This window comes from Sus scrofa, chromosome 14, assembly GCF_054392235.1.
Source record: "Sus scrofa isolate SSC_HxYL_T2T_F1_AM1 chromosome 14, Sscrofa_HxYL_maternal_Yorkshire_Landrace_v2.0, whole genome shotgun sequence".
Taxonomy (NCBI): Eukaryota; Metazoa; Chordata; class Mammalia; order Artiodactyla; family Suidae; genus Sus; species Sus scrofa.
Window position 1 is genome coordinate 131,605,799 of NC_139396.1, and position 25,477 is coordinate 131,631,275.

General features: G+C 42.4%; 1 protein-coding gene across 9 annotated transcripts in view; it reads left to right on the forward strand.

The window, feature by feature from the left end:
• Window positions 1-25,477, forward strand: part of PI4K2A (phosphatidylinositol 4-kinase type 2 alpha) — a 35,215-nt gene that overhangs the window by 1,007 nt on the left and 8,731 nt on the right. For all 9 annotated transcript variants that reach the window (XR_014826723.1, XR_014826725.1, XR_014826726.1 and 6 more), the window contains exons 2-7: window positions 8,029-8,229; window positions 14,873-15,004; window positions 15,375-15,528; window positions 21,500-21,561; window positions 24,183-24,282; window positions 25,263-25,396. Coding sequence is in view for 1 of the 9 variants with exons in the window: in XM_001929034.7 (XP_001929069.1) it covers window positions 8,029-8,229; window positions 14,873-15,004; window positions 15,375-15,528; window positions 21,500-21,561; window positions 24,183-24,282; window positions 25,263-25,396 (783 nt within the window). In the remaining 8 variants the exon portion in view is untranslated. The remainder of the gene's footprint in view (window positions 1-8,028; window positions 8,230-14,872; window positions 15,005-15,374; window positions 15,529-21,499; window positions 21,562-24,182; window positions 24,283-25,262; window positions 25,397-25,477) is intronic.

Consider the following 25,477-nt stretch of genomic DNA (forward strand, 5'->3'; position numbering starts at 1 on the left):
ATAGAGTGGGTGGATTCACCAGTTTCATATGTACTGATCATTGCTCACTTCTGTGAAATTGTTCAAATCCTCTTTTATGGTTCCTCAGTTTAGAATGTGAAGTTTGAGAAACATGGGACTATCAACTACCTTTTAACCTTCACTTCTTACCTAGGACACTCAGAAGTTTGCTTTTTTCAGGAAGGCGAAGTGTTTGGCTGACCTCTGTTTTATCACTGGCATGTATTTAAAGGAGGTTGGGGATGGGAAGGAATGGGGCATGAAGCGACCAGGGCAGCTGACAAGTGACTTTTATACTTTTGATAATTGCAGAAGAATTTAAGGCATTTAGATCAAACTAGAGGTATCTTTGGAATATCAGTGAGTCAAAAAAATATCAAGTCTTCCCTGTTAAAGTTCTCGGCTGGACCAGTATGGTTTATTGGAAAAATATATTATTGTTATAGTTATTAGAAGGGTGGGTATCAGAGCTCCCTCAAATTTCCCCTGTGTCTCTACTGTGTGTAACTCTTCAGATGGGTGGTGCTGAGTGGCCAGGATGGATGGTCACTTTGCAGCTCTTGGTTAGGTTCATTGAAGGGTCCGATTATTCTCCCAGATGTTGTCCCTGAATTACCATCAAGAACCAGAGAGCAAATCTGCTCTCAACTCAATTAACATAAACTGAGATGGGGGCAAGCTTTGAGAGTAAAATCTTTCCAAGTCCCTTAAATGAGAGAGCAGTGAGTTAAATTGAAAGCTCAAAGGGGAACTGTCACTTCTAGAAAGAAAGAAAGGTGGGTGTCCTGAAGTGTTTTTTGTTTTGTTTTCTTTTGATTTGGGGTTTGTTTTTTTTGTTTTGTTTTTTTGGCTGCACCCCCAGCAGCATGAGGAAGTTCCTGGGCCAGGGATTGAACCTGAGCTACACCAGATCCTTAACTCCTTGCCCTGAAGTTTAATGCAAGATATTTTTGTCTTTTTAATTTGGTAACCAGAATGAGATCTAAGATATGAGTGGTTTTTATTTTATTTTGTTGTTGTTAGCTTGTTGGCTGATGTAAGAAGGGACTGAGATTGTTAGGTACAGAAGTAGGAGGAAGGTTTTCATTTTTCTGTTGTGACACTGTTACAGCGCCACTGGAAAGTGGGTCAGGTGAGCTAAGAAGTGATCTGGTGCTCTGACATGTGGGTGTAACGTGATCTCTCAATTCTATCTGGCAGGTAAAGTACCACCACATTGGTCCATAGCCACAGAGAATGGCAGACTATGGATATGCTTCTTGGTAATTGCAAGATCTTAGTCTCTCAAATTTCCTGGCCACTGCCCTTTCTTAGAGGGGAAATCAAAACACATATGGCCGGACAAAACCTATTAATTTAACCATCCTGTTCCCATTGAGGAGAATGTGGTTCAGAGCAGAGGCTCACTTCCTAAATGCTGTGGTAGATTGTATTGGACCACAGACTCGCTGTAGTTGGTTTTATCATCTTTGGTTCTGCTCCAAAGTGTGTTTATTTATTTTATTTAAAAATACTTAGCTTTTGGAGTTCCCATCATGGCTCAGCAGTTAACGAACCCAACTAGTATCCGTGAGGACGCTGCTTTGATCCCTGGCCTTGCTCAGGGGGATAAGGATCCGGTATTGCCTTGAGCTGTGGTGTAGGTTGCAGGTGCAGCTCTGATCCCATGTTGCTGTGGCTTTGTCTTAGGCTGGCAGCTACAGCTCTGATTCTACCCCTAGCCTGGGAAGCTCCATATGCCCATGGGAGCAGCCCTAAAAAGACAAACAAACGAATGAATAAATAAATAAACAAAAATACTTAGCATTTGGGAGTTCCCGTTGTGGCACAGCAGAAACAAATCTGACTAGTATCCATGAGGATGCGAGTTTGATCCCTGGCCTCGCTCAGTGGGTTGGGGATCCAGTGTTGCCATGAGCTGTGGTGTAGGTTGCAGACTCGGTTTAGGTCCTGCGTTGCTCTGGCTGGGGCATAGGCCGGCAGCTGCAGCTCCTATTCGACCCCTAGGCTGGGAACTTCCATATGTGGGTGCGGTCCTAAAAAGCAAAATAAATAAATAAATAAATAAATAAAATAAAATAAAATAAAAAAGCCAAAACAACAACAACAACAAAAAAAACGCTTAACATTTATTGTATGCCAGGTACTATTTAAAGTGCTTTACAAATAATAATTCACTTAATACTTGTAACACCTTTGGAAGGAGGTACTATTATCCCCACAGACAGTAACACCAAGGCACACAGTATAACTAATTCACCCAGGGTCTCCCAGCTGGTAAGTGGGAGGCAAGATTCCAACCCAGGCAGACTGGCTCCAGAGTTCATGCTTCTAACCACTATGTCCTGCTGCCTCAGAGTTAGTCATCTGAATCTCTGGTTTGTCTTTTCAGGTACCATATTGGTTAGGGCTAAATTTGGCTCTGCGTGACAGAAAATTTTAAATAATAATAATAACTTGAGTAAAAGTGTATTTGACTTCATAAAAGGAGTCTACAGGCTGCTCAGAGCTGGCATGGCGTTTCACTTTATTAGGGATGTACTATGAACAGTATGCATCCTTCCATCCAGCTGGCCAGCTAGCTCTAGCTTGTGGCTTCTACTTCATGATCCAAGAAGTCTGCTTAAACTGCAGACATCCTGTCTGCTTTTCCGCCCTTTGGAGGAGAGGGAGAGGATGCCCTGTCCCTGTAAGATATTTCCTATAAGTTGCACCAGACTCTTCTCCTTACATCCTGTTGTCTAGAGCTTGGCTGCAGTAGCGGCTGGGAACTATAGTCTTTATTTTGCCAGCTGAAAATAAGGACCCGTGTCCAAGGAAGAAGAGGGAAAGAGAGTGGGGGAACCAGCAGTTTCTGCCACAGGTACTTTTGGAGCTGGATGATCTGACAGGTTTTTGAGGATAATAGCCTCGATTCTCTTTCCAGTTTAGGATGGTTTCTTCCTAAGGATGAACAAGTGGGGACCTGGAACAGTAAAGTGGAAAATGCTCGATCAGGAGTCACAGCTGAGGGTGCTCATATTACCCTCCTCACCTACATCCTTGTGCAGCAGGTCTCATGCTCAGTCACCTGCCAAACTATTTTTGGGGCATTTTCGGTTTTGAGAGGCTGATAATACTAGATGTGCATATTGCCATATCATAGAACAGCATGTGATTCACTGGTTTATTAAGAGGATTCAATGAGATATCACACATGAAAGCTGCTGACATAGTTCCTGTTGCTTAGCAGGAGTTCAGAGTGGTTTTTTTAGTGCCGGAGGCGGTGGAGGGGGGAGAGGGTGCACACCCATGGCATATGGAGGTTCCCAGGCTATGGGTCGAATCGGTGCTGTAGCTGCTGGCACAGCAGCTTGGGATCTGAGCTGTGTCTGCAACCTACACCACAGTTCACAGCAATGCCAGATCCTTCACCTGCTGAGTGAGGCCAAGGATCACACCTGAATCCTCATGGATACTAGTCACATTCGTTTCCCCTGAGCCACAACAGGAACTCCAGAGTGCTTCTTTTTAATTTAGATGCCCTCTGACCTCTGGATTAAGCTTTCTTGGATACTTGGCACTGAATAAGGCAAAGGTAGTATAATTTTGAGATAATCCTTTCCTGTTGAGAATAGTAGTTCATTAGATAATGCTAATTGGTATTTTGTCACATTTGTGCAGATACTCACATGTTCTTAGAGCTTGGCCTTATATTAGTAATTTTCCACCTTTTAGAAATACTTTATTCACCAAGAATTTGTCATGAAAACAGTACAGTATTATTTTCCATTTTTCAAATATAAAATCATGTTGTAATGTTGAATGTGCTTCTTCCAACTACCTGTGCCCTCCGAGAATTTGATGCTCTTGATTGAAAATGACACTGATAGCCAGGTAAAGAATAAAGATCACAAACAGAATAGAGAGTTCTCTGATGGCCTAGTGGGTTGAGGCTCCTGTGTTCTCACCACTGTGGCTCTGGTTGCTGCTGTGCAGCGTAGGTTCAATCCCTGGCCCAGGAATTCCCACATACTGCCTGTGTGTCAAAAAAGAAAAAACAAAAACAAAACCCAAGAAGGAACCTGAAATAAATGTAGCAACTCTCATTGAAAAAAAATAATAATAACATTTTTATTACTAAAATGTTAAGAGGCCATCAAGTTTGTATACCACACATGGATGTAGTACTGGAAATTTTTAAGCATCATCTGTTATAGGGAGCTATCCCCAGCCACAAGCTGTAATCGAGGCAGATTGGGGTGATGGCAGTGGATAGGAGAATAAATACAGGCCGAATCCCTTTTACTGCAGTTTATTTGGATCCTATCTTCTTTCAGGGTCTCATGCCGCCTTTGTGCAAGAGTTAACATGTATATAAGGCTTCTCTAGTCAAAGAGTGCTGTTTCCATCCAGCCTCTAATACAGAACACAGACTTGCCTTTTTCATCCTCGTTTCCTTATGAGTGTACCGTGGAGATTTCCAGGGGCTTCATGATGTGTGATATCGAAACAGGCTGAATGTTAAAGCAGAAGATTTGAGAATAGAGTTGTCTTATTGAGCCAGACATTGGAGGTTCGCAAAAGTGTAAATGCCAGTTTTCTCACTCAAAGTTGTTTTCAAAAATATAGTTATTTCTTATAAAAACGAGTCACTTATGTTAACATGTAACAGGTTCATTTTTATTCTTAGGGGAATCAATAAAGTTTCAACTTTTTAGTTTTAACTTCCAGTATAGCCAGTACAGATTTTACCCATGTAAACAAAAGCTTTGGGTCTTTAATAAGTTTTAAGAGTTTAAAGGGATCTTGAAACCAAAAAGTTTGTAAACTTTTGTGTTTACCAAACTTAAAAAATAACTTTTATCTAGAGTGTTGATAAAAAAAATAACTTTTATCCAGAGTGTTGATAAGTTATCACTGCACAGTATGAGTGATATATTTGAACTGTCTTAGATTTTAGCATAACATAGTACTACCCTCCTCCTTGGGGCTGCTAGATGGAAATAGGAAGCCCTTTGGGTCCCAGGTTCCAGTAATTGGTTGTGGGGTCTGGCACCAGCCAGTAAGTGGCTTCTTGCTCCCTTATGCAGTGCTGGGTTTTTTCCATTTGTTTGTTTTTTGTTTTGTCTTTTGTCTTTTTAGGGCATATGGAGATTACCAGGCTAGGGGTCTAATCGGAGCTGTAGCCGCCTGCCTACACAGCCTACACCACCGCCACAGCAACACCAGATCCGAGTCACGTCCTCAACCTACACCACAGGTCACGGCAATGCCGAATCCTTAACCATGGAGCAAGGCTAGGGATCGAACCCACAACCTCATGGTTCCTAGTCAGATTCGTCTCTGCTGTGCCACAACAGGAACTCCTGCAGTGTTGTTTTTATCCCCAGGTTCATGGATTGCTGCTACTTGAACAACCTTCACCTCAGCCCCTTCATTAAAAGGGGATTTGGGAAGTGGGTGTTAGGGGAGGTGTTTCTGGAATACTGACATCAAACTAACGCTTTCTCCTATATGTGGTAAAGGAATTGTAAGTATATTAAAGAAAAGAGGATGGTGAGAAAAATTAAGTGGTTGTCATTTTCTTTCCCAACTAAATAATAGTACGGGCCTTTCTAATCTGAGTGGTTCTAGAGTTTGTTTTCTGTGAATTAGGAGAATATTCTTGAATATTCAGTAACACAGTTGATTATGTGAAGTTGACATTAATTTTGGAAATTAGGCCGGAGGCTGTTTTACATGTCCATCCAGGAAACCCACAGAGTGCTGATGCACCATCTCACACGAACTAGTTACTGAGCAGATGTTAACAGAATTGAATTGAACTGAGGCAACACTTAGTCCTGAAAGGCACTTGTATCTCCATCCATCTGAATGTCCTTCTGTTCCTCCAGCCTTCTCGCCCTGTCTTTCCCTCATTTGTCCATTCCAGATGTTATTATTTAATGAGACCCTTGTAATTCTGAGAGAACCATGACTGCTAATGCTGTTAGAGTTAACAAAATGCTTTCTGATACTCCTTATGGTGGAAGGAAATTGAGAAGTTTGAGAGGTCAGTCTAAAATGATGCTTGGCTGCGAAGTTCTGCTTCTTTAAGTGGAAGTATTTAAGCCTCAGCCCTGGTATTTTCCAGCTCTGCTGATAGTAGGAATGTCTTGGTTTCCCTTTCACTGGGGACCAGCTTGCTGAACTCTGCATTGTACCTCAGTTGAACTGACCTGCGGGTTTCGGGGTGGGCCTCATGTTGTCCTGTGGTTTGACTGCCCAGGTCCCTGGGAGTTACAGCGGAGTCATCAGTCATTCTCTGTCTGGGGTGCCACTTGCTACTGCAGCTGGGTGATTCAGAGCCCAGGGTTCCAGGAACAGAGACAGAAAGGAAGATTGCTGAAACAGGCCTCTTGCTGGCCACTATGGATAAGAATGTAATTCTGAAGACTTATAATATGGATATATGCCTTTGACTTTGTCTAGTGAATAAGTACGTTTGTCTTTAAGAAGAAATTGATTCTCTCGAAGGAGGAGAGTTCTGCATTTTCTCTTGGCCTCTCTCATCCTTGCAAGGCTTCTTGAAGGAACTGGCCTCAAGAATGACCAGTTATTATTGCAGACATATCCTGGCCAGTTCCTAATATGAGTACTTACTTAATGCAGGCAGGTGGACATATGTTTACTGCTGTGATCGGCCATTCAGGAAGTGACACCCACAGGAAAATGTCTTATGATCCAGACCAGCTTGAGTTGGCTGTGGTTTCAGGGAGGAGGAAGAATCATATGATATCAAGATGAATCACTTGAATAGCATATTTACTGATCTTCCTTTGAAAGTACCAGTTTGGAGACTGGAGAGAATGAGATAAATATAAAACTCCCTGAAAGGGCTGACTGACCCTGGGTAAGAAACCTTCAGGAGGGAGGGCCTCAGTTTCTGGGTTGAAGTAGTACCCCGTATGTTCAAGGATCTTTGAGGATTAAACCACTGTCTGCTAGAGAAGATGGATTTTAGTCTTTATGGCCTCTCATGTCCTGGTCTCTTGCCTATCAGAATTTCTTAAAAGAACCTCGTTCTAACCAAGTAGCAGATCCTTCTTCCTGCTGTGATTTTCTCCTTCCATTGCTTTCTTTTTTGTCTTTTTTTTTTTTTTTTTAGGGCCAATGGAGGTTCTCAGGCTAGGGATCCAATTGGAGCTGTAGCTGCTGGCCTATGCCACAGCCACAGCAGTGAGGTGGCCAGGGATTGAACCTGTGTCCTCATGGATACTAGTCAGATTCGTTTCCGCTGAGGCATGATGGGAACTCCCTCTTCCATTGCTTTCTTACCTTGTCATTCCTAAACTTTTTAAAGTTTTGTTAACACCCAGGGGGTGGGATAGTAAGACTAATAGAGAAAATCAATTGGTGAAAGAATTTTCTTAACATCCCATAATACCTTACTAATTTCCATTCAGATGATACTTTTTTGAGTCTTTACACAATTGGTGCAGAGCAATAGTGTATATGAATGAACCGTGACGTGATGGTTGGGGTTTGATGGTGTTCAAAGCTGTTGGACCATGTATATGTCAGACTTGGCACCTTCTTTGGCCACAGCCCTTTCTGACGATTCTTAGCTGCACACATGAGCTGGTGTGTTCCCCTTAAACCTGGGGAAAAGCCAATGTCTAACTGTAATTAGGGATCCTCTGCCTGTGCCCGCTCATTTCTTACTAGAGACCTGCTGACCTGGTCTTTGAGCTTCTTTTTTTTTTTTTTTTGCTTTTTAGGGCTGCATCCTTGGCATATGGAGGTTCCCAGGCTAGGGACCAAATCAGAGCTACAGCTGATGGCCTACACCACAGCCACAGCAATGCCAGATCCGAGCTGTGTCTGCAATCTACACCACAGCTCACGACAATGCTGGATCCCCGACCCACTGCATGAGGCCAGGGATTGAACCCACAACCTCACGGTTCCTAGTCAGATTCATTTTCCCCACGCCACAGTGGGAACTCCTGTGAGCTGCTTTAATCAACTTGCCTTTAACATCCTCTTTTTCTTTTGTCTCTGTAGAAGATCATTGCAGTTTTTAAACCCAAGAATGAAGAGCCATATGGGCACCTTAATCCTAAGTGGACCAAGTGGCTACAGAAGCTGTGCTGTCCTTGCTGCTTTGGCCGTGACTGCCTTGTCCTCAACCAGGGCTATCTCTCAGAGGCAGGGGCCAGCCTGGTGGACCAAAAACTGGAACTCAACATTGTACCCCGTACGAAGGTCAGTGACCTGTCTCCAGGAAGCTGTACTGCCTGGCCAGAGTTTTTCTGGGCCTGCGCCCTGCTACATGTTGGTGTTACTGTTCAGTCCAGTGAGGGCTATCTGTGCCCTGAGTGTAGGGTTCTCAGCCTTTTTGTTTGTTTGTTAGGAGGTGGTGGATTTAGGCTCATGGTTTGATCATCTGCTGAAAGCTATCCTGAGAAGGATACACATAAAATTTTTGTGTACAATTTCAGGAAGTTTGCTGACCTTTGGATGCACATGTATAAGCTCCCTGGGTCTTTGGATTGAACCCAGGTAACCCCAAACTGGTGAGAAACCTAGCTACTTGTGATGCTCACTGTCTTAGATCTCTGAGCCATTCCAGGATTTAAATGCAGTCTAGAATGGACTTGCTGGTGTCAGCGAAGCACATATGCAAGGTGTGCATGGAGGGCTCTAGGGTGGGCTGAGGGTTAGAGTAAAGGTCTGGCCTGAACACCTACAGGGAACTGCCATGGAATCCTTCTCATGCATCCTTGTGCTCTGGAAGTCCAGTGCTTGTCTGAACATAACAAAATCAGGTTCCCAGATCCAGGCAAATCTCCACTTAGAATGGATTTGTACACACCTTGTATGTGTTAGAGACTTAGCTGAGGTTCTGATGTAGAACCATTACCCGCCCCTCACCCCTTGCAAAAATATGCTTAAACGGAATTCATTGCATACAGTTTCAAGAGGTGTACTGACCTCAGGTTAGGAGTCCCTGTGCTACAAGTGTTTCATGAAACTTTCCAGGGGTCCTGAGGAAGAAATCTGCCAGTCAGCTCTTGGACATCTAAGGACACGTCATCACCCGTTTACTATATGGCTCCTGCTGCTGCTTCTTCCTCTTCTTTTTCTTTTTACAGCTGCACCCTCAGCATATGGAAGTGTCTAGGCCAGGGGTCCAATCACATCTGTAGCAGAGGCCTACACCACAGCAGCGGCAACACCAGATCTGAGCCACATTTGTGACCTACACTGAAGTTTGTGGCAACGCTGGATCTGTAACCTACTGAGCAAGGCCAGGTATCAATCCCACATCCTCACAGAGGCAACATTGGGTCCTTAACCCACTGAGCAATAATGAGAACTCCTAATATGTGGTTTCTTGAGATTTATTTATTTATTTATTTATATTTTTTTTACGGCCACACCTGTGGCATATGGAGGTTCCCAGGCTAGGGGTCAAATCGGAGCTGTAGCCGCTGACATATGCCACAGCCACAGCAACACGGGATCCAAGCCACGTCTTCGACCACAGCAATGCTGGATCCTTAACCCGATGAGTGAGGCCAGGGATCAAACCCACATCTTCATGGATGCTAGTAGGGTTCATTAACCACTGAGCCACAACAGGAACTCTGTTTCTTGAGATTTAGTAACAACTTAAAGTGGAACGCTGATATGATGCCCTAAGGCTGCACGGGTATCTTTTAACTCTGGGTCCTAATCCTCTTTAAGAACCTGATAAAAACTAACAATCTTGTTCCTACAAAAAACACACATATTTGCAATTCTGATTTTACATATAATTTCAGGGGGATGGTTCACAGATGAGCTGAAGTCCATCCACTGCCCCGTAGGTACTAGATTAAAAAACCCTGCTTGAGGTTTTCTTTGAGGGTATAGATAGCAGACTGTGGGCAAAGGGCCTGGTCAGCAGATAGGAGCTTCCCTTCAAATCAGTTTTTTCTGTTTTCCCAGGATATTTTAGAAGAAAATATGATTGTTGTGGATGTTTACCTGTATCTGCTCCTTTGCTGCCCAACTCCAAATAATAAGCAACTAGTTTGTAAGGTTGTAGAAGTCAGGGACCATTACTTGAAATTGCCTTTTCTCATTCCTTTTTTTCTTTTTTTTTTCTTTTGTCTTTTTAGGGTCGCACCCGTGGCATATGGAGGTTCCCAGGCTAGGGGTCTAATCGGAGCTGTAGCCGCTGGCTTATGCCATAGCCACAGCAACGCAGGATCCGAGCCGTGTCTGTGACCTACACCACAGCTCACAGCAACATCAGATCCTTAACCCCCTGAGAAAGGCCAGGGATTAAACTGGCATCCTCATGGATACTAGTTGGGTTCGTTAACCACTGAGCCATGACGGGAACTCCTCCTTCTCTCATTCTTAACACCTAGCAAAGTACTGTACTTATAATGTGCGTTATAGGTATATTCACGGCTGAATCAGTGAATAAATACTAAACCATGAAAAAAACAGTAACAGAGATCCCCAAACTCCAGGCCTATGGAGAGAAGGCTTGATTACAGTTCTGGGCTTGTAGCTCCTATCTGGCATCTGCCTGGCTTCGTGCAGCTCATTTCTTCCCTTTATGCTTTAGTTTTAAATGGCACATTGAACATCTTTCATGATAATGCTCCTGAGATCTCCTACCTAACCTGAAATCCTCCTGCTAGACCCCTCTTAGACTCTAGAAATGCCTTTAAATACTCCTGGCTTATCACTCTATAATTTCCTTTCTTTACTAAGTAAACAGCAGACCACTCCGGCCCTTTGCCTGTCTGCTCTGCCTGCACTTCTTGAGTGCAGTGCCTAAGAATAAGAGGGCTTGAGTCCGAATTCTGGTGCTGCAGCTCTTTATTGGGGCAAGTCACTTAAGACACTCCCGAACTTTCCTGCTCCCCGCCCATTTAGTTTCCTCACTATACAAATAGGGATATAAAGAATTACTGCTTAATATGGTGGCTATTAAGATTGCACAAGATGGGAGTTCCCATTGTGGCTCAGCAGTAACAAACCCATCTAGGATCCATGAGGATGTGGGTTTGATCCCTGGCTTCACTCAGTGGCTTAAGGCTCCAGTGTTGCCATGAGCTGTGGTGTAGGTCACAGATGTGGCTCGGATCCCACATTGTTATGGCTGTGGTGTAGGCTGGTAGCTGCAGCTCCAATTATATCCCTAGCCTGGGAACTTCCGTATGAAGCAAGTGCAACCCTAAAAAGCAAAAAAAGAAAAAAAAAGATTGCAGAAGAAAATCCATGTTAAGCATGTAGCCCAGCACCGGGCACAGTGTAAACACTCCATACATCTTAGCCTGTGGTGCTTTTATGACTATTCAAATCATTAATGTTATGCCCCATAATGCCCTTCTTCTCTAGTCTTCCTCTTTTCCTGTTAGAAAACCTTAATGAAACCCAAGGATCTTTTCCATCAAAAAGTCAACAACAAGGAGTCCTGCGGTGGGTTAAAAATCCAACTGCAATGGCTCAGATTGCTGTGGAAGTGGGGGTTCGATCCCCCAGGTTAAAGAATCGGCATTGCCACATCTGCAGTGTAGGTTGCAGCTGCAGCTGGGATTCAGTCCCTGGCCCAGGAACTTCCATATGCCATAGGTACAGCCATTAAAAAAAAACAGCAACATAGAAAAGACAAGTCCGCACTTGTCCTCCATGAGACTGAGATGAGACAGATCTTTGCAAGCTTAACATACAACTGCTGGAGAATAGCAAAAAGAAGTCTCTCCCTACCCTTGTGATAGGTTTCTATCCTGTTAATGAGAGCATCTGTCACTATGGAAACAGAGTTTACATTGTGATGGAGCTTCAAATAGTAAGGCTCTAATTCTCACTTGATCACTATCTCTTCTCTCTGTTCCTGTGAGGTTTCAGGTTATGAAAGTTTCATTAGTCATAGAGAAAAAGTAGTTACAAAATTGACCAAAAATAAATCTGATGGAGGAAGGGGGTGGTTTATGGCTTGAGAGCTAGAGTTTTTTCATGGAAACTGGCAAGGTAGTTTTAGGAAAGTCTTTTTTCTCCTTTATTCCTATTCCTTTGTTGCCGGATTTGTAAGGCTGAGAATGCTAACGTACAGTACTTTGCGCATCTGTTTTAGGTACTCTGCTACAACCAGATGCATGGGGAGTTCATGTTGTGGCTCAGCAGGTTAAGAACCCGACATAATATCTATGAGGATGTGGGTTTAATCCTTGGCCTCACTCAGTGGGTTAAGGATCCGGCTTTGCTCCCAGCTTCGGCATTGGTGGCAGATGTGGTGTGAATCTGGCGTTGTTTTGGCTGTAGTGTAGGACTCAGCTGCAGCTCAGATTCAACCCCTAGCCCAGGAACTTCCATATGCCATGGATTCAGCCATTAAAAAAAAAAATTTAGGAGTTCCCATCGTGGCTTAGTGGTTAACGAATCCGACTAGGAACCATGAGGTTGCGGGTTCAGTCCCTGCCCTTGCTCAGTGGCTTAATGATCCGGCATTGCCATGAGCTGTGGTGTTGGTTGCAGACACGGCTCGGATCCTGCATTGCTGTGGCTCTGGCATAGGCCGGTGGCTACAGCTCCGATTCAACCCCTAGCCTGGGAACCTCCATATGCCGCGGGAGCGGCCCAAGAAATAGCAACAACAACAACAACAAAAAGACAAAAGACAAAAAAAAAAAAAAAAAAATTAAAAAAATATAAAAAACATGGACAGATGGAAGGAAGGACAAGAGAAAGGGAATTAGTTTGCACCATCTCTAAGCTTCAATGGCAAAATAATTAGTTATTTATAATGAATTTTGAAGGGCTGAAGAAAGAATTTTCTTACTTTTTTTTTTTTTTTTGTCTTTTTGTCTTTGTCTTTCTAGGGCTGCATCTGTGGCATATGGAGGTTCCCAGGCTAGGGGTCCAATATGCCCATCATATTGGGCATATTGAAGCTGTAGTCTCTGGCCTACACCAGGGCCACAGCAACACAGGATCTGAGCTGAGTCTGTGACCTACACCATAGCTCCAGGCAATGCCAGATCCTTAACCCACTGAGCAAGGCTAGGGATCAAACCCACAACCTTATAGATACTAGTTAGGTTTGTTAACCACTGAGCCACAGCGGGAACTCCTTTTCTTATAAATTTGATTTTAGGTATATGTATGCTAAAACTCACTTGTTGCTGTCTCTGAAAGAAGCTTGTAACTCATTCATTGATTCACTTAATAAATGAGCCTGCGCCAGGCACTGCGTTAGGTACTAGGGGTGCAAATGTGAATAAATGTTCTTATCCACCCCACATTTCATTATTCTTAAGAGATAAGTTAGGTATACATATGGATAATCACAAGCCAATGTGGTAAGTGTGATGATGGGCATATATATGGATTATGGATTACAGTGGTATCACTCCAATTTGACCATCAAGTGTAAAACTGGTTGCCCATTAAAAAAAACTGGGGGTAAGTTCTCTGGTGCCCTTATGGTTAAGGACACATTGATGTTATCACTGCTGTGACTCGGGTTTGATCCCTGGCCAGGGAATTTCTGTATAATGCGAGTGCAGCCAAACAAAGAAAAAATTTTTGAAGAGATAATGCATGCATCTAGTGCAGGAATTAGAAGGCACAGGAGTTCTCGTCGTGGCTCAGTGGAAACGAATCTGACTAGTATCCATGAAGTTTCGGGTTTGATCCCTGGCCTCGCTCAGTGGATTAAGGATCCAGCGTTGCCGTGAGCTGTGGTGTAGGTCGAAGACGTGGCTCAGATCTGGCATTGCTGTGGCTGTGGCCAGCAGCTGCAGCTCTGATTCCACCTCTAGCCTGGGAACCTCCATACACCATGGATGCTGTCCTAAAAAGACCAAAAAAAAGGGAGGGGGGGAGGAAATTAGAAGGCACAATAAAGTAAACAGGGGATTAATTTAGCCTCTCTACCGCTCCATTTGGTTTTCTTCCTTAGAGACAGCTGTTATTACTAGTTTCTTTTATAATATTCCAGATATAGTCTGTATAATATACATATATGTTGCAGTCCACTAAAAATTAAAACCAATTTTAATGTCTTTAATTTTTTAATTAAATAATTGTGTATAGTACAAAATTCAACAGGAAATAAAAGGGTATGGAGTAAATTGCAATTTTTTTTGGTCTTTTCAGGGCTGCATCTGCGGCATATGGTGGTTTCCAGGCTAAGGGTCCAATCAGAGCTATAGCTGGTGGCCTATACCACAGCCATAGGAACACAGGATCCGAGCCACGTCTGCAACCTACACCACAGCTCATGGCAATGCCGAATCCTTAACCCATTGGGCAGGGCCAGGGATGGAACCTGCATCCTCCTGGATGCTAGTCAGATTCATTTCCTCTGAGCCACGATGGGAACTCTCAAAATTTGTTTTTTATCTGGAGAGAAATTAGGCACTGGGTCATCTTCTCCTAACCCAGGAAGTGGCTATAGTAGTCAGGGTAATCCATGCTAGCTGCTGTGACAACCCCTGAATTGCAGTGGTTTAACACAATAGGAGTTTATTTCTTGCTCACTTCAAGAGCCATGCCAATTAGGCAGTTTTCCTAGATCCCATGACATGTAGTTACCAGAGATCTAGGATCCTCCCATGATGTAGTTTTACTATCTCAGAGCCCTTCATTTCAGCTGCACAGATTAGGGAATGTGAACTAAGGATCATGGGAAATTTTAGGGGCCAGGCCTGGAAGTAATGTAATACATCTCATTGGTCTGAACTAGTCACATGCTCTATCCTAGCTGCTAGGAAGGCTGAGAAATGCATTCTGTCTGTGTGCCCTGGAACAGTATTGCTGAGCATCTAGCTATTCTCCACCATAGTGGAATAGTTCCTTAAACTTGACTCTAACCTAGATATCTCTTCTCTTTCCACTGCAGGTAGTATACCTGGCCAGTGAGACCTTCAACTATAGTGCCATTGACCGAGTGAAGTCCAGGGGCAAGCGGCTTGCACTCGAGAAAGTGCCAAAAGTTGGGCAGCGGTTTAACCGAATTGGGCTACCGCCAAAGGTATAAACTACACCTACGTGGCTTATCGAAGGTGATGACTTATAGTGGCATAAGAATCCAAGGGTGGAAACAAAGTGTCCACCGACTCACGTATGGACATGTGAATAGCCTGTCCTGAGGTTCCTGTGTTGCACACTTCTGTCAAAGGGCCACAGGTTTGGGGAATAATTCTGCAAAGCATAGAGACCCTACCTTGGTCACTTTACTCTTCTGGACCATTTAGCTGAGCTTCTTGAATTTGGATGGGCAGTCACTATCACAGCCCTTTTCTGATATAAACTCTACAGGGCCTTAGTGGGTACCTGGCTTACTCCCGGGATCTTTGGACTTGGGCTGTAGGCAAATACCGTATTCCTCCATCTTGTTGCAGGTTGGTTCATTCCAGCTCTTTGTTGAAGGCTACAAAGATGCAGACTTCTGGCTAAGGCGTTTTGAAGCAGAACCTCTCCCTGAGAACACTAACCGGCAACTACTGCTGCAGTTTGAGCGGCTGGTGGTGCTGGATTACATCATCCGCAACACTGGTGAGCAGCTATGGGTGGTCCTGTGCCAGATTGTGGTGAGGCACAGGGGAGACCTGGAGGCTTGCAGAGCTTGGTGTCAGAGTACCCTATCAGGATCAGTTTTGTCTAAGACAGAAGGGTTTTATGCACGTTTGGAGAAGGTCTTGAAAATGCTTTTCTAAGACAAGCTTTGTCCAGGCACATCCTGTGTAGTTATCAGAGTTATCTACATTTTATCTTTGCCTCTTTTCTGGATCCCTAGTCATTCATGGTAGCCTGGCCTATCACAGGATGTTTTTTGTCTTTTAAGTACCTCATCTGAGTGGACTCATATAGCACTTGTCATTCTGTGACTAGCTTATTCACTTAGCATAATGTCCCTAAAGTTCATTCATGTTGTAGCGTATGTCAGAATTTCTTTCCTTTTAAGGCTGAATAATAGTCCATTGTGTGTATATACCACATTTCACTCTTGCATTCGTCTGTCGACAGACACTTGGGTTGCTTCCATGTTTTAGCTGTTATGAGTAATTCTGCTGTGATCATCAGTATACAGATATCTTTGAGACCCTGCTTTCAGTTCTTTTGAGGGTATACCCAGAAGTGGAATTGCTATATCATGTGGTAATTCTGTGTTTAGAATTTTTTTGAGGAACTGCCATACTCTTTTCCACAACAGCTGCAGCATTTTACAGTCCCATTAGCAGTGCAAGAGTTTCTCCAACTCTTCACCATTACTTGTTATTTTCTGGGTATTTTGATAGTAGCTGTTCTAATAGATGTGAGATTGTTTCTCACTGTAGTTTTGATTTGCATTTCCATAACGATTAGTGATGTTGAACATCTTTTCATGTGATTTTGGCCATTTGTATATCTTCTTTGGAGAAATGTCTATTCAAGTTCTTTACCTGTCTTTGAATTGGGTTGTTTTATTTTTGTTGAGTTGTAGGAGTTCTTTATATATCAGGTATATGACTTGCAACTATTTCCATCCATTCTCTGAGTTGCCTTTTTTTTTTTTGTCTTTTTGCCATTTCTTGAGCCGCTCCCGTGGCATATGGAGGTTCTCAGGCTAGGGGTCGAATCGGAGCTGCAGCCACCAGCCTACGCCAGAGCCACAGCAACGCAGGATCCGAGCCGCGTCTGCAACCTACACCACAGCTCACGGCAACGCCGGATCGTTAACCCACTGAGCAAGGGCAGGGACTGAACCCACAACCTCATGGTTCCTAGTCGGATTCGTTAACCACTGCGCCACAACGGGAACTCCGCCTTTTTTTTTTTTAAGTGACTTTTATTTTTCCATCATAGCTGGTTTACTGTCAGTTATCTACTATACAGCAAGGTGACCCAGTCACACATAAATATATACATTCTTTTTCTCACATTATCATGCTCCATCGTAAGTGACTAGATATAGTTCCCAGTGCTATACAGCAGGATCTCATTGCTTATCCATTCCAGAGGCAGTAGTTTGCATCTGTTAAACCCAAATTCCCAATCCATCCCACTCCCTCCCTCTCCCTCTTGGCAACCACAAGTCTGTTCTCCAAGTCCATGATTTTCTTTTCTGTGGAAAGGTTCATTTGTGCTGTATATTAGATTCCAGATATAAGTGATATCATATGGTATTTGTCTATCTCTTTCTGACTTACTTCACTTAGTATGAGAGTCTCTAGTTCTATCCATGTTGCCACAAATGGCATTATTTCGTTTCTTTTTATGGCTGAGTAGTATTCCATTGTGTATATATACTGCATCTTCCTAATCCAGTCATCTGTCGATGGACATTTGGGTTGTTTCCATGTCTTGGCTATTGTGACTAGAGCTGCAATGAACATACAGGTGTATGTGTCTTTTTCAAGGAAAGTTTTGTCCGAATATATGCCGAGTGGGATTGCTGGGTCATGTGGTAGTTCTATCTTTAGTTTTCTCAGTTACCTCCATACTGCTTTTCATAGTGGTTGTACTAATTTACATTCCCACCAACAGTGTAGGAGGGTTCCCTTTTCTCCACACTCTATCTAGCATTTGTTATTTGTAGATTTATCATTAGATGGCCATTCTGACTGGTGTGAAGTGGTACTTCATAGTAGTTTTGATTTGCATTTCTCTAATAATCAGTGATGTTGAGCATTTTTTCATGTGTTTGTTGGCCATCTGTATATCTTTGGAGAAATGTCTATTCAGGTCTTTTGCCCATTTTTCCATTAGGTTGTTGACATTTTTTACTGTTGAGTTGTATAAGTTGTTTGTGTATTTTAGATATTAAGCCCTTGTCGGTTGCATCGTTTGAAACTATTTTCTCTGTAAGTTGTCTTTTTTTTTTTTTTTTTAATGGTTTCCTTTGCTGTGCAAAAGCTTGTCAGTTTGATTAGGCCTCACTGGTTTGAGTTGCCTTTTTATTCTGTTGATAGTGTCTTTTGATGCAGTTGATTTAAAGTTTTTCATGAAGTCTTTTTTAATTTTGTTATCTATGCCTTTCATGTTATATCTAAGAAATCATTGCTAAATCCAATGTCTTGAAGCTTTTGCCCTAAGTTTTATTCTCTGAATTTTATAGTTTTAGGTCTTCGATTTAGGTCATGGGTCCATTTCAAGTTAATTTTTGTATATGGCGTTAAATAAGGTCTCAACTTAATTATTTTGTATGTATAGAACCAGCTTTCCCAGCATCGTTTGTTAAAAAACTGTGTTTTCCCTATTGAATAGTCTTCCTGCCCTTTTAAAAAATTCTTTCATCATATATGCAAAGATTTAGTTCTAGATTCTTTATTCTAATCCATTGGTCTATCTTAATGCTAGTACCACACTATTTTGGGTACTATAACTTTGTAGTAAGTTTTGTAGTAAATTCAAAAGTTTTGGATGAAACAGGAATCTTTCAACTTTGTTCTTCTTCTGGATCATTTTGGCTGTTTGGGGTCCCTTGAGATTCTGTATAAATTTTGGGATGGGCTTTTCTATTTCTGCAAAAAACATTGGGATTTTGATAGAATTGCAGTAAATCTCTAAATTGCTCCACTTCAAAGTAGTATTGATATCTTAATCGATGAACATGTGGTGTCTTTCCATTTATTTGTGTCTTTTTAAATTTATTTCAGCAATATTTTATAGCGTTCATTATATAAGTCTTTGACCTCCTTGGTAAATTAATTCCTAAGTATTTTATTCTTTTTGATATTGTAGTAAATAGAATTGTTTCTTAATTTCTGTTTTGGATTGTTCATTGTTATTGAATAGAAAAGGAACTGATCTTTATGGTTGACTTTTTTTTTTCTTTTTAGGGCCGCACCTTTGGCATTTGGAATTTCCCAGGCTAGGGGTCTAATTGGAGCTGCAGCTGCTGGCCTATGCCACATCCACAGCAATACTGGGTCCAAGCCACATCTGTGACATATGCCACAGCTTGTGGCAATGCCAAATCTTTAACCCACTGAGTGAGGCCATGGATTGAATCTGTATCTTCATGTATCTGAGTTGGGTTCTTAACCTGCTGAACCACAACGAGAACTCCTTTGTGGTTAACTTGGTATCCTGATACTTTTGCTGAGTTTATTTATTAGTTCTAATGGTTATTTGTGAAATCTTTAAGGTTTCCTACATATAAGATTATATCATCTATGAACAGAGATAATTTTACTTTTTCCTTTCTAATTTGGATACCTTTTATTTCTTTTTCTTGCATAATTTATCTGGTCTTTCAATACTGTGTTGTATAGAAATAGTGAAAATGGAATTCCCTGATGGCTTAGTGGGTTAGGGATCCAGCATTGTCACTGCTGTGGCACGGGTTTGATCCCTTGTCCTGGAACTTATGCATGCCAAAGGCATAGTCAAGGAAAAAAAAAAAAAAAGAAAAGAAATAGTGAAAGTGGAAATTTTTGCATCATTCTAGATCTTAGAGAAAGAGCTTTCACCATTGATGTTTGCTCTGGGTATTCATATATGACTTTTATTATTTTGAGGTATTAGTCTGCTGGTGATGAATTTTCTGTTTTTGTCAGAAAATGTCTCTATTTCATCTTTGTATTGAAGGATATTTTTGTTGGGTAGAGAATGTGGGGTTGGCAGTTATTTTCTCTCAGCAATATTAAAAAAACATTTCAATGTCTTCTTGCTCCTATGGTTTCTGTGGATAAATAAGTTGTCTATATTATTGTTGCCTTTTTGAAGGCTAGTCTTTTTTTCTAGCTTTTTTTGAGATTTACTCTGTGTTTGATTTTCAATTTTTTTTTTTGTCTTTTTAGGGTTGCACCTGCAGCATATAGAGGTTCCCAGGCTAGGGGTTGAATTGGACCTTAGCCACTGGCCTACGCCACAGCCACAGCAACGCCAGATCCAAGCTGCATCTGCAACCTACACCACAGGTCACAGCAACGCCGGATCCTTGACCCACTGGGTGAGGCCAGGTATCGAACCTGCATCCTCATGGATGCTAGTCAGATTCGTTTCCACTGAGCCATGATGGGAACTCTGGTTTTCAACATTTTTACTATGATATACCTAGGTATATTTTCCTTTGTTTTTAGAGGGTTCTTTGAATCTATAATTTGATATCTTTTGTCACTTTTGGAAAATTCTCAGCTATAAAGGAGATACTAAATATCCTGCTTATTTTTCTCTTTGTTCCTTCTGGAGCTCCAAGCCACTATTAAACTTATGTAATGAGTTCTTTTTTTTTTTTTTTTTTTTTCTTTTTTGGCCATACCAGAGGCATATGGATGTTACCAGGCCAGAGATCAAATCTGAGCTGTGGCTGCAACCTACACCACAGCTGCAGCAACACCAGATCCTTAACCAACTGCAGTGGGCTGGGGATCGAATCCATGCCACTGCAGAAACAATGCTGGATCTTTAACCCACTGCACCACTCCAGGAACTCCTGTTTTGAGTTCTTAATTTTCGTAACTGTATTTTTTAGTTCATGAATTTCTATTCAGTTCTTTTTTTTTAGATTTCTGTTTGCTGATATTATTAATCTTGTCTTTTGTCTTCTTAAACATGTTAAGGATTTTGTCTTGAACATTTAAGTGTCTCTTTCAACTTAATTCAAAGCCCCTGTAAGGTCGTTTTAATTTTCTATGGTTTTCTTTGTTTTTTTTTTTTCTTTTTTAGGGCAGGGCTGTACCTGTGGCATATGGAGGTTCCCAGGTTAGGGGTCAAATCAGAGCTGTAGATGCCTGCCTATGCCACGACCACAGCAGCTCGGGACCTGAACTGCGTCTGCGACCTACACTACAGCTCATGGCAATGCTAGATCCTCAACCCACTGAGCAAGGCCAGGGATCAAACCTGCATCCTCATGGTTACTAATCAGATTCATTTCCGCTGAGCCACATTGGGAACTCCTTCTTTTTATTTGTGTCATCTTGTCTCCTTGTATACCTCGTTATTTTTGATTGTCAGATATTTTACGTCAGAACTTATAGAAATATTTAGAGGCCTATGAGGTTGGTATAACTCTGTCTAGGAAAAAATGTTTGCTTCTGCAAGCAGCTAGATTCATCAGCAACCCAGGATCATGTTGATTTCAGGTATTGAAGGGAATTTCTGCTCACTTCTTAGGTGTAGCCCTTCAGGTTTCAACCCAAGCATGGAAGGTGTACCAAGGTTTTCTCCCCTTTATTGGTCACCAGACTACAGTTTTGCCTCCCTAGCTCCACAGGGCTATTAGAACACTGTTCTACCTCTCAGTCGTGCAGCCATCTCATCCCATATCAGCAGGTGCTGCAAGAAAAAAGAAGCCACAAATGTTGGACTCCCTCTCTGGGTTTTCTTTCTCTCTCAGATCATGTTACATTAACTCTTAAGGGTCTTATAAAATCTCAAATGCCTTTAAGAGAGTTAAAAATATTTTATCCATTTTTTTGTAGTTGATCTTAGTTGAGTGATTAGTCCCCAAGTGTCCAAAATACCTAGCTCATCATTACTAAAAGTGGAAATCACCCCAGTTTTTTCTACTAACTTCATATTTCTGTTCTGTTCACAGATCGAGGCAATGACAACTGGCTGATTAAATATGACTGTCCAATGGATAGTTCTAGCTCTCGGGTAAGTGGTTGATTTATATATTGAAGGAGAGGATGAAGTGGGGTATATACGTAACATGGAAGCATGTAATAGTCTAATATTTAGATCACATCAGTTCAGAGGAATCAGGATAGCACATGTCTTTAAAATTGACAGGTTAGGGAGTTTCCGTTGTGGCTCAGTAGTAATGAACCCAAGTAATATCCATGGGGACTTGGGTTCGACCCCTGGCCCTGGGTTAAGGATCTGGTGTTGCCATGAGCTGAGGTGTAGGTTGCAGATAAGCCTTGGATCTGGCGTTGCTCTGTCTGTGGTATAGGTAGCTGCAGCTTTGATTCACCCCCTAGCCCAGGAACTTCCATGTGTGGATGCAGCACTAAAAAGACACACAGAATAAATTGATAGGTTAATATTTGGTAGAGCTTTTCTCGATCTGTTTTTTAAGGAATATCCTGTTAAATGATGTTAATAGGGATAGAAAGAAAAGTTCAAGTAAGTTTGGAACATTTTACATACTTTGTGCCTTTTTTAGAGATTTTTTTAATGATTTTTATTTTTTTCCGTTATAGCTGGTTTACAGTGTTCTGTCAATTTTTTACTGTACGGCAAGGTGACCCAGTCACATATATATATATGTGGATATATGGATATATATATATATCCATTCTTGTCACTGAGAGATTCACATTGCATAGTCGGGCAGTAAAGGTCTGAGAAATAGTGCATCAGTGAACCAGTGTGATTTTATTTGGCCCAGTGATTTCTTTTTTTTTCTTTCTTTCTTTTTTTTTTTCCTTTTTCTTTTTGGACATTTTCAAGACATGTGGATGTTCCTAGGCTGGGGTCACACCCAAGCCACAGCAGTAACCTAAGACAGCAGTGACAGTGCCAAATCCTTAATTGCTAGGCCGCTAGGGAACACCACCCTCTCATTGCTTTTATACTGCACCACACTTCCCCATCCCTTTTCAATCTGATTTTTTAAAAATCAGGGGAGTTCCCATTATGGCTCAGTGGTTAACGAATCCAACTAGGAACCACCAGGTTGCAGGTTCAGTCCCTGGCCTCGCTCAGTGGGTTAAGGATCCGGCGTTGCCGTGAGCTGTGGTGTAGGTCACAGATGCAGCTCGGATCCCACATTGCTGTGGCTCTGGTGTAGGCTGGCAGCTGCTACAGCTCTAATTAGACCCCTAGACTGGGAACCTCCATATGCCATGGGTGCAGCCCTAGAAAAGACAAAAAGACAAAAAAAAAAAAAGAAAGAGCAGGAAGGCTACCTGGAGAAGAGTAAGATTGGTTTTTATTCCTTACAGTGTTTGTTTTTTTTTTTCCCCCCCTTGGCTTTATTGAGATATAACTGACATATAACCTTGTACAGATTTAAGATGTACAAGGTGATGATTGTATGTGTGTATACTGCAAAATGTTTACCATAATAAGGTTACCTAACACATCCTCATAGTATTTTACTTCCTTTTCTAATAGTGGTTCTCAAATTCTGTACATCAGAATCACCTGAAGAGCTTAATTAAAAACTGCACAGGGAGTACCCATCATGGCTCAGCGGGTTACAAACCCAACTAGTATCCATGAAGATGCAAGTTCAATCCCTGGCCTCGCTTATTGAGTTAAGGATCCAGTGTCTTTGTGAGCTGTGGTGTAGGTCACAGACACAGCTCAGATCTGGCATGGCTGTGGCTGTTGTGTAGGCTGGCAGCTGCAGCTCCAGTTCTGCCCCTAGCCTGGGAACCTCCATATGCCACAGGTGAGACCCTAAAAAGCAAAAAAAAAAAAAAGTAGATTCTACAAGCCTTTTGTCCATTAGGTATGGGGTAAAACTGAGGATTTCACACTTTTAATAAGGTATCCCAGCAGAGTCTGATGCAGGTGTCCTGGACCCACACTCCCTGTTCCTGGGTGGCACTAGTTAACCCGAGCATGGAGCCAAATAGACAGGGAATGTCTGACATGGGCAGCCCACTCTGCTCTCTTTGTATTCAGCTCTCATCCTTTCCCTTTTTTGGCCACACTCTTGGCATGCGGAAGTTTCTGGGTCAGGGATCAAACCTGAGCCACAGCAGAGACAACACCATATCCTTAACCTGCTGAGCCACTAGGGAACTCTGCGTCCTGTTCCTTTTACTGTGTCACTAAAGCAGGGAAACAGACTCCCTTGTGCAAGAGCCAGCTGTTATCTTGCAAGGTTCTGTTATCTTACTGGAAAATGTGGTCACCACCAGCGAAGTGGCATCTAAGTCAAGGTCCACAGGAAAGGACCTTGGCTGACTGATCATTGAGTTTCCTTTCTTCTTTTTATCTTCTCAGAATTCTCACTGCCTTTCCCTAGGAGGAATGGCTTAGAGTTATCTTGTATTATTGTCATTTCCCATCTTACCAAGAACTGTGGCAACTCTTGGGGAAATGCACCTTTTCCAAGATAAGAAAGGGACTCTGAGAATCTCAAATAAGCCAAATCAAAGGGGCCATAAATGTCTTAAGTCCAGGTAACACTATGGAAGCCAGTTCAGAGGGTGAGTCAGGATTGGTGCCTGAGGAGGTGGAGATGGGATGCTTTGCTACTACTTTAAAGGGCCTGAGGCAAATGGGGCTCTATAAATATTTAGTCTCTCCTTGCTCTTCAGGACACAGACTGGGTGGTGGTGAAGGAGCCTGTTATCAAGGTGGCTGCCATAGACAATGGGCTGGCTTTCCCCCTGAAGCATCCTGACTCCTGGAGGGCATGTAAGTCTCAAGACCACTGTGGTCTGTGGCTCTTTTCTTGCTTGGTCTGTTTTATCTGTGCAATGGATATAAAAAGATGTCTATCACAGGATTGTTCTAAGAATTAATGAAATACTGCAGTTCATGCGCTTGAGCACAGTGACTGACGCATCCATAATGTAAGATACTTTGAAAATTTTCACCTTATGTTATTCCCATTAGAAGCATAGGGTTGAGTTTTTGCATCTCTGCTTTGCATTTTTATTCCTTCTGAGGACTGCCTTACTGTAATTTATTCTTTTTGTTTCTTTTCTTTTTGTCTTTTTAAGACCGTACCCCCAACATGTGGAAGTTCCCAGGCTAGGGGTCGAATCAGAGTTGCACTTGCTGACCTGTGCCACGGCCACAGCAACTCGGGATCCAAGCCACTTCTGTGACCTACACTACAGCTCTCGGCAACACCAGATCCTTAATTCACTGAGCGAAACCAGGGATCGAACCCGAGTCCTCATAGATACTGGTCGGGTTCGTTTCTGCTAAGCCATGACGGGAACTCCTACCTACGTTTCTAAATGTAAGCTGCTGTCAGTGTTTTATCTTTGTTGTCGATATCCTGAAAGCCAGCCCCTGCCCCATTATAACTGAGACACTTTGGGAAAGGGAGAGGTACATGTAGGGGTCACTAGCCCCTTTGCAGTACTTGTTTGTCTTTTTAGAAAGAGCACCTCAATGTTTCAGTGGCATGTAATTGCTTTCTAGTGGAAAGTCATAGAATGTCTAGAAAAAGAGCATAGGCTCAGGGATTAGGCAGACTTGGGTTTGAATTTTAGTTTCACCACTTACTGTGTAACCTCAAGGGTTAACAGCCCTTATAACTTCTTTTCTGTTGTGTCTCAAATAAGAGGAGTGCCCTGCTTTGCCATTGCTCTGACAGGGGGAGGAAATAGATGGGCAGGGACTTTTTAAACACCAGCTTTGCTTTTGACTTTCCCTCTTTTCAGATCCTTTTTACTGGGCCTGGTTGCCCCAGGCAAAAGTCCCATTCTCTCAGGAGATCAAAGATCTGATTCTTCCAAAGATATCGGACCCTAATTTCGTCAAGGACTTGGAGGAGGACCTATATGAACTCTTCAAGGTTAGCCCTGGGAACCTCAGCCTTATAACCGTATGAAAGAAAGAATTCCAGTGGTTTTTCTAATTGGTCCTGATACAAGCC